Here is a 13,465-nt window from a genome sequence, read left to right as displayed (position 1 = left end):
TTGGGTGGGCCAAAGAGTCCGTTCAGTTTTTCCATAAAATAAAAGACACATTTTTCATTTTCACCAATAACTTTATCGATTTGGATATTTTGAGGATGTCGGCTATCTCCCACTATTGGCTTCTAGTGGGTAGAGTCCAGGGGTGCTGCTAAACATCTTCCAGTGCATGAAACAGCCCCAGAGCAAAGAATTAATTGGCCAAAATGTCAATAATACCAGGAAACTTTGCAAACCACCTCTGACATGTTTGATCCTCCATCACAGCACCTTCTCCATACACAATGCAAATCTTTTGTTTTGCATTTAAGTTGTGTTTTTTTAAGAGAATTTTTTAAAAGATTTTATTTATTTATTTTTAAAGAGGGAAGGGAGAGAGAGAGAGAGAAACATTAATGCGCGGTTGCTGGGGGCCATGGCCTGCAACCCAGGCATGTGCCCTGACTGGGAATCAAACTTGTGATGCTTTGGTTCGCAGCCCGCGCTCAATCCAATGAGCTATGCCAGCCAGGTTTAAGTTGCATTTTTACCTTTCTTCAAATAATAATGCATAATATGCCAAAAATGTTGTATACGTTCTTCCATCTTCAATATTAAAATGGCCACAAAGAAATTCACCAATTTTGGTAAGTTTTTTTGAAATGCACACTGATATGACAGCTGTCACAATACAATCAAACAAAATTGTCTTGAATGAAGTCAAAGACAACTAAGTAATACTAGAGCCACAGTGTGGAAAAAACTAAATGAACTTTTTGGCCAACCAAATACTTCATGCCATACTTAAAAATGGTTAAAATGGTAAATTTATGTTATGTATATTTTACCACAGAATAAAGCCAAAGCAAAACAACACGACATGATGTCATGTATGGTCCATAAAATGAAAATCTGAAAATTATTTAAATAATAGAGTAGCTGCAAACATGGGAAGAAAAACGTATAAGCAGATGTTCTCTTTTGGACTGTCAAAATCTTTAAAACCCACATCTTTTGTATATTGCTCTTCATCCAAGTAGGCACATATCAACTTGTAACTCAATTTTCTAAATTTACAAAACATTTACTTTTTCAAAACTCATTCTGCATTTACGTCACTTTAACTTTGGAAACTTGCTCTATTTACCACTGGCTGATCTATAGCAGGATTTGGGAAATCTGTCCTTTCTTCTCTTGGAAGTTACCCCCAAATCCCTAAGTTCTGCAAACTGCCTTCTAGTTCCACACCAGCTTTACCATGAGAGTAGGGAGCCCGAACTCCAACGAGCAATGCACACATATGTGTGTCTCTGTGTAAAAACGGTGGGTGTGCACATGCTTGCAGGTACACCCATCTGGTCACTAGACTATAGGAGTCAAAGTGCTTCTACGACAAAAATCTTTGCGAGGAATTAGGGAAAACATGATATTTACCAATAATGTCTGCATAGATCTCCATTTTGTTGTGCTGCTGAGCCAACGTGAAAGCCTCATTGTTGCACTTGGACATGACGAGAAACTGGATGGCAGACCCGTAGTCTCCCAACTGCAGGAAAAACCTGAAACACAGCGCTTACTCAATTAACCCGCCTCACTTGAAATAAGCTCGTCATTCACAAAATAAAATATTTCAGCCCTGAGAAACCATTTAACAACTAAAATGCACTAGGTGCACTGCAGTTCTACACTCTATGTTTGTATTTGAAAAACACACTCTCAAACAATGACCACGCAAACAGCCTTTGCATTTACACACTTACAGACCTAAACAACTAGAAAATAATAACTATTCCACTTGAATTTATCCGTCAAAGGGAAGCAGGGGCTTTCTTGTTAGGCTAGTCCTTGGAAGTCGAAACGTAAGAATGCCGACGTCACCTGGCCACCATCTTGGCCCCGTCCAGAGACTGGGTCTCCCTGACGATGCTCACGGCCTTCTCCGGGTTGTTCAGGTGGTCCAGGTAGATCCGGATGGCGCTGTTCCACTGCTTCGCGTGCTCATAGGCCACCGCGGCTTCTTTGTATCTGCAGGAACACTTACGTTCAGACAAACTTTGGGGGGAAAATGTCAATGAACGTGTGGAACACTTTTGTATTGGTGGTAACTGCTTGTTTTTCTTAAATTTCTTTTTCTTTCACTGGAAAGAACACCAGGAGCAATCTCACGGACGGACGTCCCCTCTGGTGGTTCGATACACTAACAGTAAAATACCAACGGTGAACTGTGCTTTCTATTCTGAACCATATCTCTATAATTTTTTATATTTTAGTGGTTTTTTAGGTTGGAATATAATGTTCATATAGGCTTATTTTAGGAAACATGGCAAATACAGAATTTTTCGCAATTACAGATGGAGCTTAACAGCGATACAGAAAATCTTCGTGTTGATCTCTAGGTGGCGCTCAATTCCTCTTCAGTACACTAGTTCTTGAGCTCTTTCTACTTTTTAACATTTGGTGTACTATCAGTATTTCCTAAGGTTTCTTTTCTAAAAGTAACCTTATAATATCTTAATAAGTGTTAAAATATCTTAATACGTAGTGCCAAAGAACTTTCTAAAGGCATTAGAAAATCACTCTGTCACTCAGGTGTAAAAAGTGCCATTGGACACTATGGTTATTGATTTAATATAATCTTTCCTAATGTGATAGGTTAAAATGATACACTTTACTTCAGTTTAATTACTATTAGTAAAGAGGGCTCTTTCATATTTCTATGAAATACAATTTCATAATTGTATTTCCTCGTCTGAGTCTCCTCCTTGTTTTGTTTTAATATTGTTTTGAAGTTTAAGAAGTATAACCACAGGTGTTGTGGAATTCATGTTTCTTCACTTTTTTCCCTCTGCATCAGTAAGTTATCCTTAAGAAAAATGACTATTATTTAACTTCATTTTCATACCATATTATATCAAAATTTCAACCCCTAGTACTTAACCCTCAAGTAAAAAGGGACCATGCTCTGTATTGGGATACAGGGAGAATCAGTTGAGGCATCTAAAGGTGAGGAAAACGTAACAGTCTGGCCCTTCAGGCCAGGTGAGAGGCAGAGATGTTTTCTGTGTCTCCGCTCTGCCCTTCGTGGAGGGCTGCCGATATCAATAGTTAATTTGTAGAACGTTACTTTAAATCTGTGTTAATTTGAGAAATGGTACAAACCTTCCATCTGCTTCTTTAGCTTTGGCATACTGCGAGTGAATCTTTGGGGAAGAAACATGAGGCAGCAGCTCACCAACTTTTGCCCTAGAAAGGTAGGTTTAGGAGAAAAATATCACCACTATATTCATTCTAAAAGTAGCTTCTTACAACCAATTGTTAGTTTTCAGGACTCAAAAAACACAGTTATCATGATCTTTTAAAGATCTTGACTCTTCTAGGTAAAAGATTTAATTGCTTTTTCTCTTGACGCTCCCCTCCCTGTTCCACAAGACCACTCTCACGGGAAATGAAGCTTTGTTCACTGGTTCTTTGGGGCAAGAGGGCTTTTCTTTTCCTAGTGACTTATCTGATCAGTAATTTCTCTGTATCAACTCAACAGAATGTGCTGTTCTTTGAAAAAAGAATTATTAATATGAACTCTTATGAAAAGAAAAAAAAAAGGATGGAGGGAAGGCCCAGATAAGGGGAACAGGATGTACAGGTGGGAGGAGCCACAAGGAAACAGGTGGGAGCACACCAGGACCCACTTCCATACCTGCCCAGAACAAACTTCAGCACATTCTTACCAGTTCTTACAGCGTATGTAAACAGACGCTGCTTTGTCATAGTAGAGGCCTTTTTCATACAGTTGGGCTGCTTCTGAAAATTGCTAAAAGGAAACGAGATCATGAGAATACCAAATCTGTTACGTACAAGGCCACATGGATATCTAAGCAGAGACAAGTGTACCTTCATATTCTCCAGGATGGCACCACAGTCTCGTTTGAGGACCCTGCTGGGATGCTTGAGGGCCTGGTTCGCCCCTCGGCGTATGTCTCCCATGCGGATGGACATCTGGGCGACGCCGGCCAGGCACACTTCATCGTGCTCCTGCGGTGGCAGGGCAAGCAGCGCACGAGTCAGACCCTAACTTAAAACGTTTTAGTCAAACGACCAATTTAAGTCTAAAATGAACCCAAAAGTTATGGTTAACTTGCATTAGTCCTTTCAGGCAAATGTCAAGAATTTGAAAAAACATTGGGTCTTTTTTTTTTTAAAATTACCTGTTGCAGTTAATATGCTTTTTTTTCAGAAGTCTAGATCTTTCGTGTTTTAGGCCAAATTTTTACTACCTTTTGTCCTAATACCCTTGCATATCTTTGTCTGTCTTCTTGCTATAAAATTTTATCTGAGAAGAAATATACTAGATATGTAGCATGAATGCTATGTACAAAATTAAGAGAAAAAATTTTTATCAAATTGAAGATTACCAGGCATGATTAAACATCAAAACTTTATTTAAAATTGTTTAATTCATTAAGTATAACTAAAGGACTTCCCAAATAACTAATCTAAAGTAGGAAAATGTCATGTCATATTCCATTTTATGTAAAGCAGTGCGTCTGGTAGAATGTCCTGTCATGGTGAAATGTTCTATTTCTGCCCCGTGAACAGACACCGGTGGCTACTGAGCATTTAAAATATGGCTAGTGTGACAAAGAAATGGAGTTGAGAATTTTATTTAAATAAAAACAACAAATAGCCACCAGTGGCTAGTGGTAACTGTATCTGATAACACAAATAAAGAATGAACAGAAATAGGTGTAGTCAAACAAAGAAAATGCCAAAAAGCCAAGAGATGAATGAGCAAAGGATATGACCAAACAATTCATAAAAAAATACAACTGGCCAATAAATAAAACATGCTCAACTTCACTAATAATCAAATACGTAAAGTAAGATGAAACACCATGTTTTGCTGATTAAATTGGTACAGATAAAATGACTGACAACATTGAGTACTGTTGAGAATGGGGGAAAATGGACACGTACATACCCTGGCAGCTGTACGAATTATTACCATTTCTTCTGGAGATCAATTTAGCAGTATAAAAAATAAAATACACATACTGTATGACCTAGAAATCTTACCTGTAAGAGTATATCCTTCAGAAATACTATGTTAGGTAGCTAAAGACACATGCGCTAGGGAGAATTATTGCAGTGTTCTATATAGGAATAGAAACAATTATAATTCAACAAGGGCACAGATGAAAACATTATGGTACAGTAGTCCCCTCTTATCCATGGTTTTACTTTTTGTTGTCAACCGTGGTCTGAAAGTACAAAATGGAAAATTCTAGCAATGAACGTAAGTTTTCAATGGGGCCCCTCTGAGTAGCATGAGGAAATCTCATGCCACCTACCCAGATGTGAGTCATCCAGTCATCCAGCACATCCAAATTATGTCCCCAGCCCATCAGTCACCCAGTCGCTGCCTGGGTTATCAGATCCACTGTCATGGTATCAGAATGCTCGTATTCAAGGAGCCCTTGTGTTATTTAAAATGGCCCCAAAGTGCAAGAACACTGTTGGTGCGTGTTTGGAAATGCTGAAGAGGAGCTGTAGGCACTTCCTTTAAGTGAAAAGGCGAGTGCAGTAAAATGAGCTACTTAGAGAAAGCAAGAGACATAACTTTTATTATAGTATATGGTTATGATTGTCCTATTTTATTATTAGTTATTATTGTTAATCTCTTACAATGCCTAATTTATAAGTTGGACTTTATCATAAGTATGTATGTATAGAAAGAAACAGTATACACAGGGTTTGGTACTGTCCATGGCTTCAGGCTTCCCCTGGGGGTCATGGAGTGCATCCTCCCCAGGTCGGGGGGACTACTGTACCTCCACACAGTGGAATGACAACTCTAAAATCAGCACACGTCATCTGTATTGACTTGCAAAGACCATGAAGAAAGCAAAGTGCTGCTTTTCACAGAATAAAGTCACAGGTGATCTTTGTTTAATGAATGGATATGATTTCATGTTTAGTAAAAATCCATACTATATACATATGGAGAGAGTCTAGCTGGAAACATAAAATCATTAACAGTGGTTACCATTAAGGGGCATGATAGAAGAGAATGTTGGACTCTCACTTTTTAAAAAACAATTATATTTTATTGTTGATGTTATTACAGTTGTCCCAAATTTTTCCCTGTGTCCTCCTCCACCCAGCCCCCTACTCCCACAGGCACTCCCCACCCGCTGTCCATGTCCATGGGTCATGCATATGTTCTTTGGCCACTCTATTCCCTATGCTTTACATTCCCATGACTGTTCTGTAACTACAAATTTGTACTTTTCAATCCCTTTTCACCTATCCCCCTGACCGCTTCCCATTAAAACATTCTCTGTATCTATGATGGTTTCTGTTCTGCCTATTTTGTTTTTTAGATTCAATTATTGAAATATATATATATATATTTATTGCCTTTTTATTCATATTTTTGATGTTCTTAAAGAAGAACCATTAAGGTTTCATATAATAATGGTATGGTGAAGAAGTTCTTTAGCTTTTTCTTGTCTGGGAAGCTCTTTATCCTTTGAAATCTAAATGATAGCTTTGCTGGCTAGAGTAATCTTGATTGTAGGTGCTTGCTTTTTATCACATTGAGTAGTTCTTGCCAGTCCCTTCTAGCCTGTAAAGTTGCTTTTAAGAAATCAGCTAACAGTTTTATGGGAGCTCCCTTGTAGGTAACTAACTTCTCTTCTCTTGCTGCTTTTAAGAGTCTCTCTTTATCGTTAACCTCTGGCATTTTAATTATGATGTGTCTTGGAATGGGCCTCTTTGCATCAATTTTGTTTGGTACTCTCTGTGCTTCCTGGACTTATATGTCTGTTTCCTTCACCAAGTTAGGGAAGTTTTCTTTCATTATTTTTTCAAATAGGTTTCCAATTTCTTGCTTTCTCTTTTCCTTCCTGCACCCCTAGGATATGAATGTTGGTATTCCTGAAGTTCTCCCAGAGGTTCCTTACACTATCCTCAGTTTTTTGGCTTTTTTTTTTCTTGCTGTGCCAATTGGTTGTTTTTTGCTTCCTTATATTCCAAATCATTGATTTGATTCTTGGCTTCACCACTCTACTGTTGAGTCCCTGTAAATTGTTCTTTATTTCAGTTAGTATATCTTTTGTTTCTGACTGGGTCTTTTTTATGCTGTTGAAGTCCTCAGTTCCTTGAACATCCTTATAACCAGTGTTTTGAACTCTGTATCTGATAGATTGCGCTTCTCCATTTGGTTTAGTTCTTTTTCTAGAGTTTTGTTCTGTTCTTTCATTTGGGCCATGTTTCTTTCTCCTCATTTTGGCAGCCTCCCTGTTTGTTTTTATGTATTAGGTAGAGCTACTAAGCCTCCCAGGCTTGATAGAGTAGCTTGATGTAGTAGGTGTTCTGTAGGATCCAGTGGCAGAGCCTCCCCTATAACCCATACTGGGTACTCAAGGTGTACCCACTGTGTGGGTTGAGTACACCCTTCTCTTGTAGTTGAGCCTTGATTGTTGATGGCACATCCAAGGTCAGCCATTGCCTGTGTTCTGTTGGGTTCACACAGCATTAGCTACAAAAAGATCTGCCTATGGCTGCTATTTGCACTGGGCTTGGAGGTGCCCAGGACAGGCCAAGCTGTGAACCAAGGCCAGCTGCTGCTAATGCACGGCCTGGGGCCTTAGTGAGAGATAAGGGGCTTGCTGAATCCAGATGCTGCTTATTTGAGAGAATTTAGGAAAATCCAATGCTAGGGCAAAGATAAGCCATTCACATGGAAAAGCCACTAGAAACAGCTTGGGTGGGCCTGAAATTTGGTTGGGGTGGGCCTCAGGGATCACCAGACCAGGGTGGGGCAAATAGTGTGAGAACCAGGTTGATGGAGTCTCAGATATGGTGCCCACATGCTGGCTCTGTTGGGAGGGCTCAGAAAAGCAACAATGGTCTCTGCCAACACTTTTGCCTGGGAGAAAGCTGTCCCCCCAGCTTTCGCCCTGATGCTGGACAATTCAATTGCTCCCTGTATGTAATGATGTCTTTCAATCTGCTGTCCCGGCACTGGAGTTCAGAGGGCATTAGTCCAAGTGAGTTTGAGCACAGACCCTTGAAGAGGAACTGCCTGGGATTCTGAAGTTTCTGTTTCCACACCTCAATCCCCACTGCTTTTTACAGCCAGAAGTTATGGACACTTATCTTCCTGGCCCTGGAGCCCTGGACAGGGGCTCTGGTGTGGGGCTGGGACTCCCTCACTTCTGAGATCCTCAGGTGTGGGATCAGCCCATTCCATGTCTCTGCCCCCCTACTAGTCTCAATGTGTGGTTTCTTCTTTAATTCTGTAGTCGTAGGACTTTTATGCAGCTCAGTTTGACGGTCCTGAATGATGGTCGTTCTATAGTTTAGTTTTAATTTTGATGCAGCTGTGAGAAGAGGTGAGCGACACTGCCATCTTGACCAGAAGTACCCTCACTTTTCATGTTAACATACTTTGGTGCTTTTTCAAATTGACTATAATAAAATTGTATTACTTTTGTAATAAAAATACCAGATATAAAACAGAAAGTAAAAAATACTTTCAATCTTTATAAGATATTACCTAACATAAAAACATCAATTTTTATGACAAAATCTAGCTTTTTAAGCTAAAATCCTGGGATGGGGGAATGGGTCGGAGCAGTGGGTAAGGTCGTGTTTACCAGGTTCATCATAAAAGAGACAGCATGAAAGATGGAACAGCAGAACTTTTATGGCTTGAGAATTCACTTTCAAAGTTGTTACTGAAACTTTTTAAGACTGAAAGGAAAAACCTTATGAAAATCATAGCCTATAAGTGGAAAGGGAAACAAATCTTACTTCCAACCTTAAGCAGCTCATATTTAAGATGCAACGGAAAACATTTTTTTTCAAACTGATAAAAATATTGTTATCTTCAGTTTTTAAGAATTTAAAATGATTTAACTATACACTGGCAAAGCTGTTAATAAACTGAAAAAAGACTTACCTGCTAAATATAAATAAATACAATGCAAATAAGATAATATTTTAAATGAAATTAGTAACAAGCCAAAGATAATTATGCATATCTTATCTTTATTCAAGGTTACCTTATTATCACCTGTTATTCCTTTCTCATAATGAGCCAAAGCATTTGCATAATCACCCCTGAAAGAAAAATTAGAGTGAATTTTAATACATATTTATGTTACTTATATATATAAGATTTAGAAGATAATCTTTGTCATTTCTACAACTATAATCTGTGTGTCAATATTCTCAATGAACCTAAAGTTTATTAAAAAAGTGGAATTATATAAAAATGTTTTTTAAAAATCAAATGTTAGAACCATATTTTCTTTGTTCATAAAACAATATTTTCTCAGACTTAGAATTGTTGAAATTGAAATGTATCTTATAATAAATGCCAAAAGAAATTGTCCAGTTGTGACATAGTTATCTCACATACATGTGAGAACTTATATTTGCAAATATTGGACTGGCCAAAAAGTCCATTTAGTTTTTTCCATAAAAGAAGACACTTTTTTTATTTTCACCAATAATTTTATTGATTTGGATATTTTGAGTATGTTGACTATCTTCCACATGGTATAACATTGATTGTTCTCAAATCTCAATTTGATTGCTATCAACTTCAACTGATCCCCCCGACTGTGGAGCATCGTCCATTGAGAAATCTCCAGCACAAAACTGTGCACACCACTTTTGACTTGTTCGAGCAGTCACAGCATCTTCTTCAGACACTGCACACATCTTTTCTGCATTCCAGTTGCATTTTTACCTTTCTTGAAATAATAAACCAGAATAAATGTTGTGTATTTTCTTCCATCTTCAATATTAAAATGGCTACACAAAAATTCACCAATTTTGATAAGTTTTTTTTAAATGCACACTGATATGACATCTGTCACAATACAGTCAAACAAAATTGTTTCAAATGAAGCTAAAGACAACTAAGAGCTACTAGAGCCATTTTATGGAAAAACCCAGATGCATTTTGGCTAACCTGACAAATGATTCATTTATTGTCTCTGCAGGTATTTGTATTGGTAGCATTCACTAGGGCTGAATGTGAATTAGAAGTGGATCTTGCATGCTTCTAAAATTACATGTTTATGCAGCATTAAAATAAAAATGTATACATTCTGTCAACTAAGACTATTGGTAATTAAGACTGTGTAGCAATTAAGTGCACTAGAAAATTCTAAATCTCCCAGAATAGATTATGTCTTTCTCAAAGGAAGAAAGGATTTGGGAAGCCTATTCATGCATCATGAACGATCATTACTCAGGCAGGGAAATCAGCCTGTGAAAAGCTTCTGGCTTCATTTTCAACATTAACTGTTGAATTTTATCCATATGCAATTCAATTAAAAACTACAAATTTAAGCAAATAGAAGTTGTAGACCCAAACCTAGTATTTTTCACTATGCCTTGAAATTACACTATAAATCCTCAAATTATTCAAAGAGGTCAAGACCATGAGCATAGGTTATGAAAAGCAGTATGTCACCTTGACAATATGTGTAACTCTTGTTGGCCGAATGTGATTCAAAACAATATTTAGACTGTAAATGTAGAAAAGGCTTAGACCCAAACTTATGATTTGACACTAGAAATTAAAATGGATAAAAGCATGGATAAGACATCATTAGTTAGAAAAAACATTTTTGTTTGCATAATGAATCTCTTTTCCACTTAAAAAGAATTATTAAATCAATAGAGGGCCTTATAACAAATGGAGGTTTAGAACTAAAGATATTCGCTAATTATTTTAGTAATCAGTAATTCAGCAATTAGAGACCAACTGAAACACACAAAGACAAGTACTTACGTGAATTCAAGCTGAATAGCATATTCTTTTGATATAAACGGTATTTGGTCCGGGGCCAATCGCTTCGCCAGTTGCAGGGCGCTGTCCCAGTGCTGTAAATCCCTTCTCATCTGTCAGGAAGAGAAAGAAACCAGCAAATTATTTTGCACAGTCCCCACACAGTAACGGTTTTCATAAAAGTGATACAAAGACCTTTTGTTTAAAAGATGAAACTTGATCTTTGCAAAGGTGATACATCACTGTAGTCTACTTTCTCAGTGGGGTGACAGAACCCACAAGGGGGTAACAGTTGATTTGGGGGGGAGCAAAAATATCTGACCTATTATCACAATGGCTTGCGACTCACCACAACTCAACTCTACCCAACAAAATCTTATTCTTTAGTATTTAATTTTTCTCAATGGGAAAAATTAAATTGAACCAAAATTAATTAAAATTAATTCAATGAGCCGATTGTTCATTGTCCTTCTTAGTGAGATCATTTAAAAAGTTGAAAAATACTTTACTACAGAAATTGAGGTTATTTCCTGAGAAAATCAAAAGCTATATCACACATGAATAACAGCAAATAGAAATAAAATGTCAGTGTCTTTCTCTCTGGCCCCTGAGGTCTTTTATTTGTGTCTGGTACACAATCCCAAATATAAACTGATCAGGAATTTTTTGGAGTTCATTCCTTGCTTTCATTCACATTTTCTCAAGAATGAATAGTAGCTAACATTTTTCAAGTGCTGTTTTCTGCCAGGCAGTGTCCTAGGGCACGAGCTTCTTTGCTTTTCCCAACCAGGCCTTTTGCAATGAGCCATTCTTGTGCCCATTTTAGAGAGCCAGAAATTGAGGCAGAAGAGGCTTACTTTTGTACACAGACTCTCAGTGTTAGTGTCAGTGTGTGGCGGAGCTGGGCAGTGGGGCTTTGCCTCTTCTTTACCCGGCTAACCTGTCTGCTTACAGGGTGAGGCAAAGGAATGACAGGGGGCATTCCCCTCTCCGTTGTGAAGACGTCACCTCAAACGCTTCACGAATCTTGTATCGCGTGACAAGTGTGCACGGCTAAACACAGAAGAACTGAGGTAACATCTGTGCCCTCTCTCCTTGCAGCCACATTCCTGACTCGGTGTGTACCAATCCAGGTCCTGAAGATTTCTCAGGGTGTCTCTAATGATCCCAAATGATACTGTAAAATTACCTGAATTCTTTTCTTAAAACAAAATTAATTGAGTTCACTTAAAAATTTTTAAATGAAAATTTGCTATAGAACAATTTTAAAGAGGTGGTAGGTTTTGAAATTAGCAGCAAATATGTTTTCACAAGCACCTCCTCCACGTGGCTGTGGAAGTGCTGGTTTGCGGTGGAGTGACATAAGGACAGCAGCCACCACTTCTGTCTTTTCTATCGATCAGGCACGGTCCCAAATGACCTAATCTCATTTAAACATTTTTAGAATAACCCTGAGGGCTAGCCCTGACCGCTGTGGCTCAGTTGGTTGGGCATCATCCCGCAAAGTGGTCAGGGCACATGCCTGGGTTGCAGGTTCGGTCCCTGTTCAGGGTACTTACGATAGGCAACTGATTAATGTTTCTCATACTGATGTCTCTCTCCCTCCCTCCCCTTAAAAATAAATAAAATCTTTGAAGAAAATAACCTGCGGGCTAGACAGTGTTATCCCTACTTGAAAAAGGCAAGATCTAGGGTGCAGAGAGATGAAGTAAATTGTTCAGGGTTACACAAAGCTAGGATTTGTCTTCCGTGTTCCTAATCACCGCTCCCTACAGCCACGTCTCTCTTCTTCCTGGTGTCAAACTAGGTTGTTCGTCCTGCTCTAGCCCTTCCGCTGCTATGCTCGCCTCTGGGGAACAGGTGATGCTACACTAGTCCTTGGCCCACCTTTTAACACACAGGAGAATTTCATATAACAAATACAAGGCAAATACATTTTAGTTCTCCCACGTGGTAAAGAGAGAAAATAAAAGGACTACCTCAAAGGCTTGTTGTGAGAGCGAAATTAATTAAAATATGTCAAGTGCTTAAAAAAGTACCTGGCACGTGTGAGCACTCAATAAATGGCAGCTGTTTTTATTTGTGTGCATCTTTGTAAGCTTTAACATCTGTTCTCTTTGGACACATGTAGACTTTAAGTTATTTGGTAATGTTACAATACCAAGCCTTTTATGGCTCCACAGAATGTCGAATGAAAAAAAAAAATATATATCTTTTTTTAGAATGAAATTATTTTTAAAGTTAATGAGGACTCAGGGGTTCTTAAGGCTGGACCCTCAGTTCTAGCAGGGGCGAGGCACGTGGCATCTGATGAAAGACTTGAACTATGTAGAAGGAGCCATCCTCCTTTCCCTCCCTCCTTTCCTTTCCTCATTGCTGCCATACCTCCAGAGCAGTGCCGGGGCAGCTGGATGCAAGGTACAGGTCCTGGGCCAGGTTGAAGTCATTCGTGAACATGGCAAGGTGTCCTGCCAAAAGATTGTAGTCCTCTATTCCCTAAAAATAAAAGTGGTTTTAATGAGAATATATGGGTTTAATTTTTTTTGTAAAAAAGACTTTGCTTAGTACAAAGAGGTAATGTTCTAGCAATTATTAATGAGTTAGGTAAGATTAACTACAAAAACCTAAAATGTATGATGAAATACCATTTAAATCCTAACCTGATAATTCTTATAAGATGCC

At 38.3% G+C, this 13,465-nt stretch overlaps 1 protein-coding gene across 2 annotated transcripts in view; it reads right to left on the bottom strand.

Annotated features, from left to right (window-relative positions):
- The window catches only part of WDR19 (WD repeat domain 19), a 73,786-nt gene that overhangs the window by 21,704 nt on the left and 38,617 nt on the right, over positions 1 to 13,465 (bottom strand). For both annotated transcript variants that reach the window (XM_028506675.2, XM_036019844.1), the window contains exons 19-26: positions 13,169 to 13,279; positions 10,787 to 10,896; positions 9,042 to 9,099; positions 3,865 to 4,005; positions 3,702 to 3,784; positions 3,136 to 3,219; positions 1,855 to 2,001; positions 1,411 to 1,535 (exon numbers count right to left, since the gene is read on the bottom strand). In XM_028506675.2, coding sequence (XP_028362476.1) covers positions 1,411 to 1,535; positions 1,855 to 2,001; positions 3,136 to 3,219; positions 3,702 to 3,784; positions 3,865 to 4,005; positions 9,042 to 9,099; positions 10,787 to 10,896; positions 13,169 to 13,279 — 859 coding nt within the window. The remainder of the gene's footprint in view (positions 1 to 1,410; positions 1,536 to 1,854; positions 2,002 to 3,135; positions 3,220 to 3,701; positions 3,785 to 3,864; positions 4,006 to 9,041; positions 9,100 to 10,786; positions 10,897 to 13,168; positions 13,280 to 13,465) is intronic.

Source organism: Phyllostomus discolor, chromosome 1 (genome assembly GCF_004126475.2).
Source record: "Phyllostomus discolor isolate MPI-MPIP mPhyDis1 chromosome 1, mPhyDis1.pri.v3, whole genome shotgun sequence".
Taxonomy (NCBI): domain Eukaryota; kingdom Metazoa; phylum Chordata; class Mammalia; order Chiroptera; family Phyllostomidae; genus Phyllostomus; species Phyllostomus discolor.
Note: the sequence above shows the minus strand (reverse complement) of the source record. Positions and strands in the feature narration are given on the sequence as shown.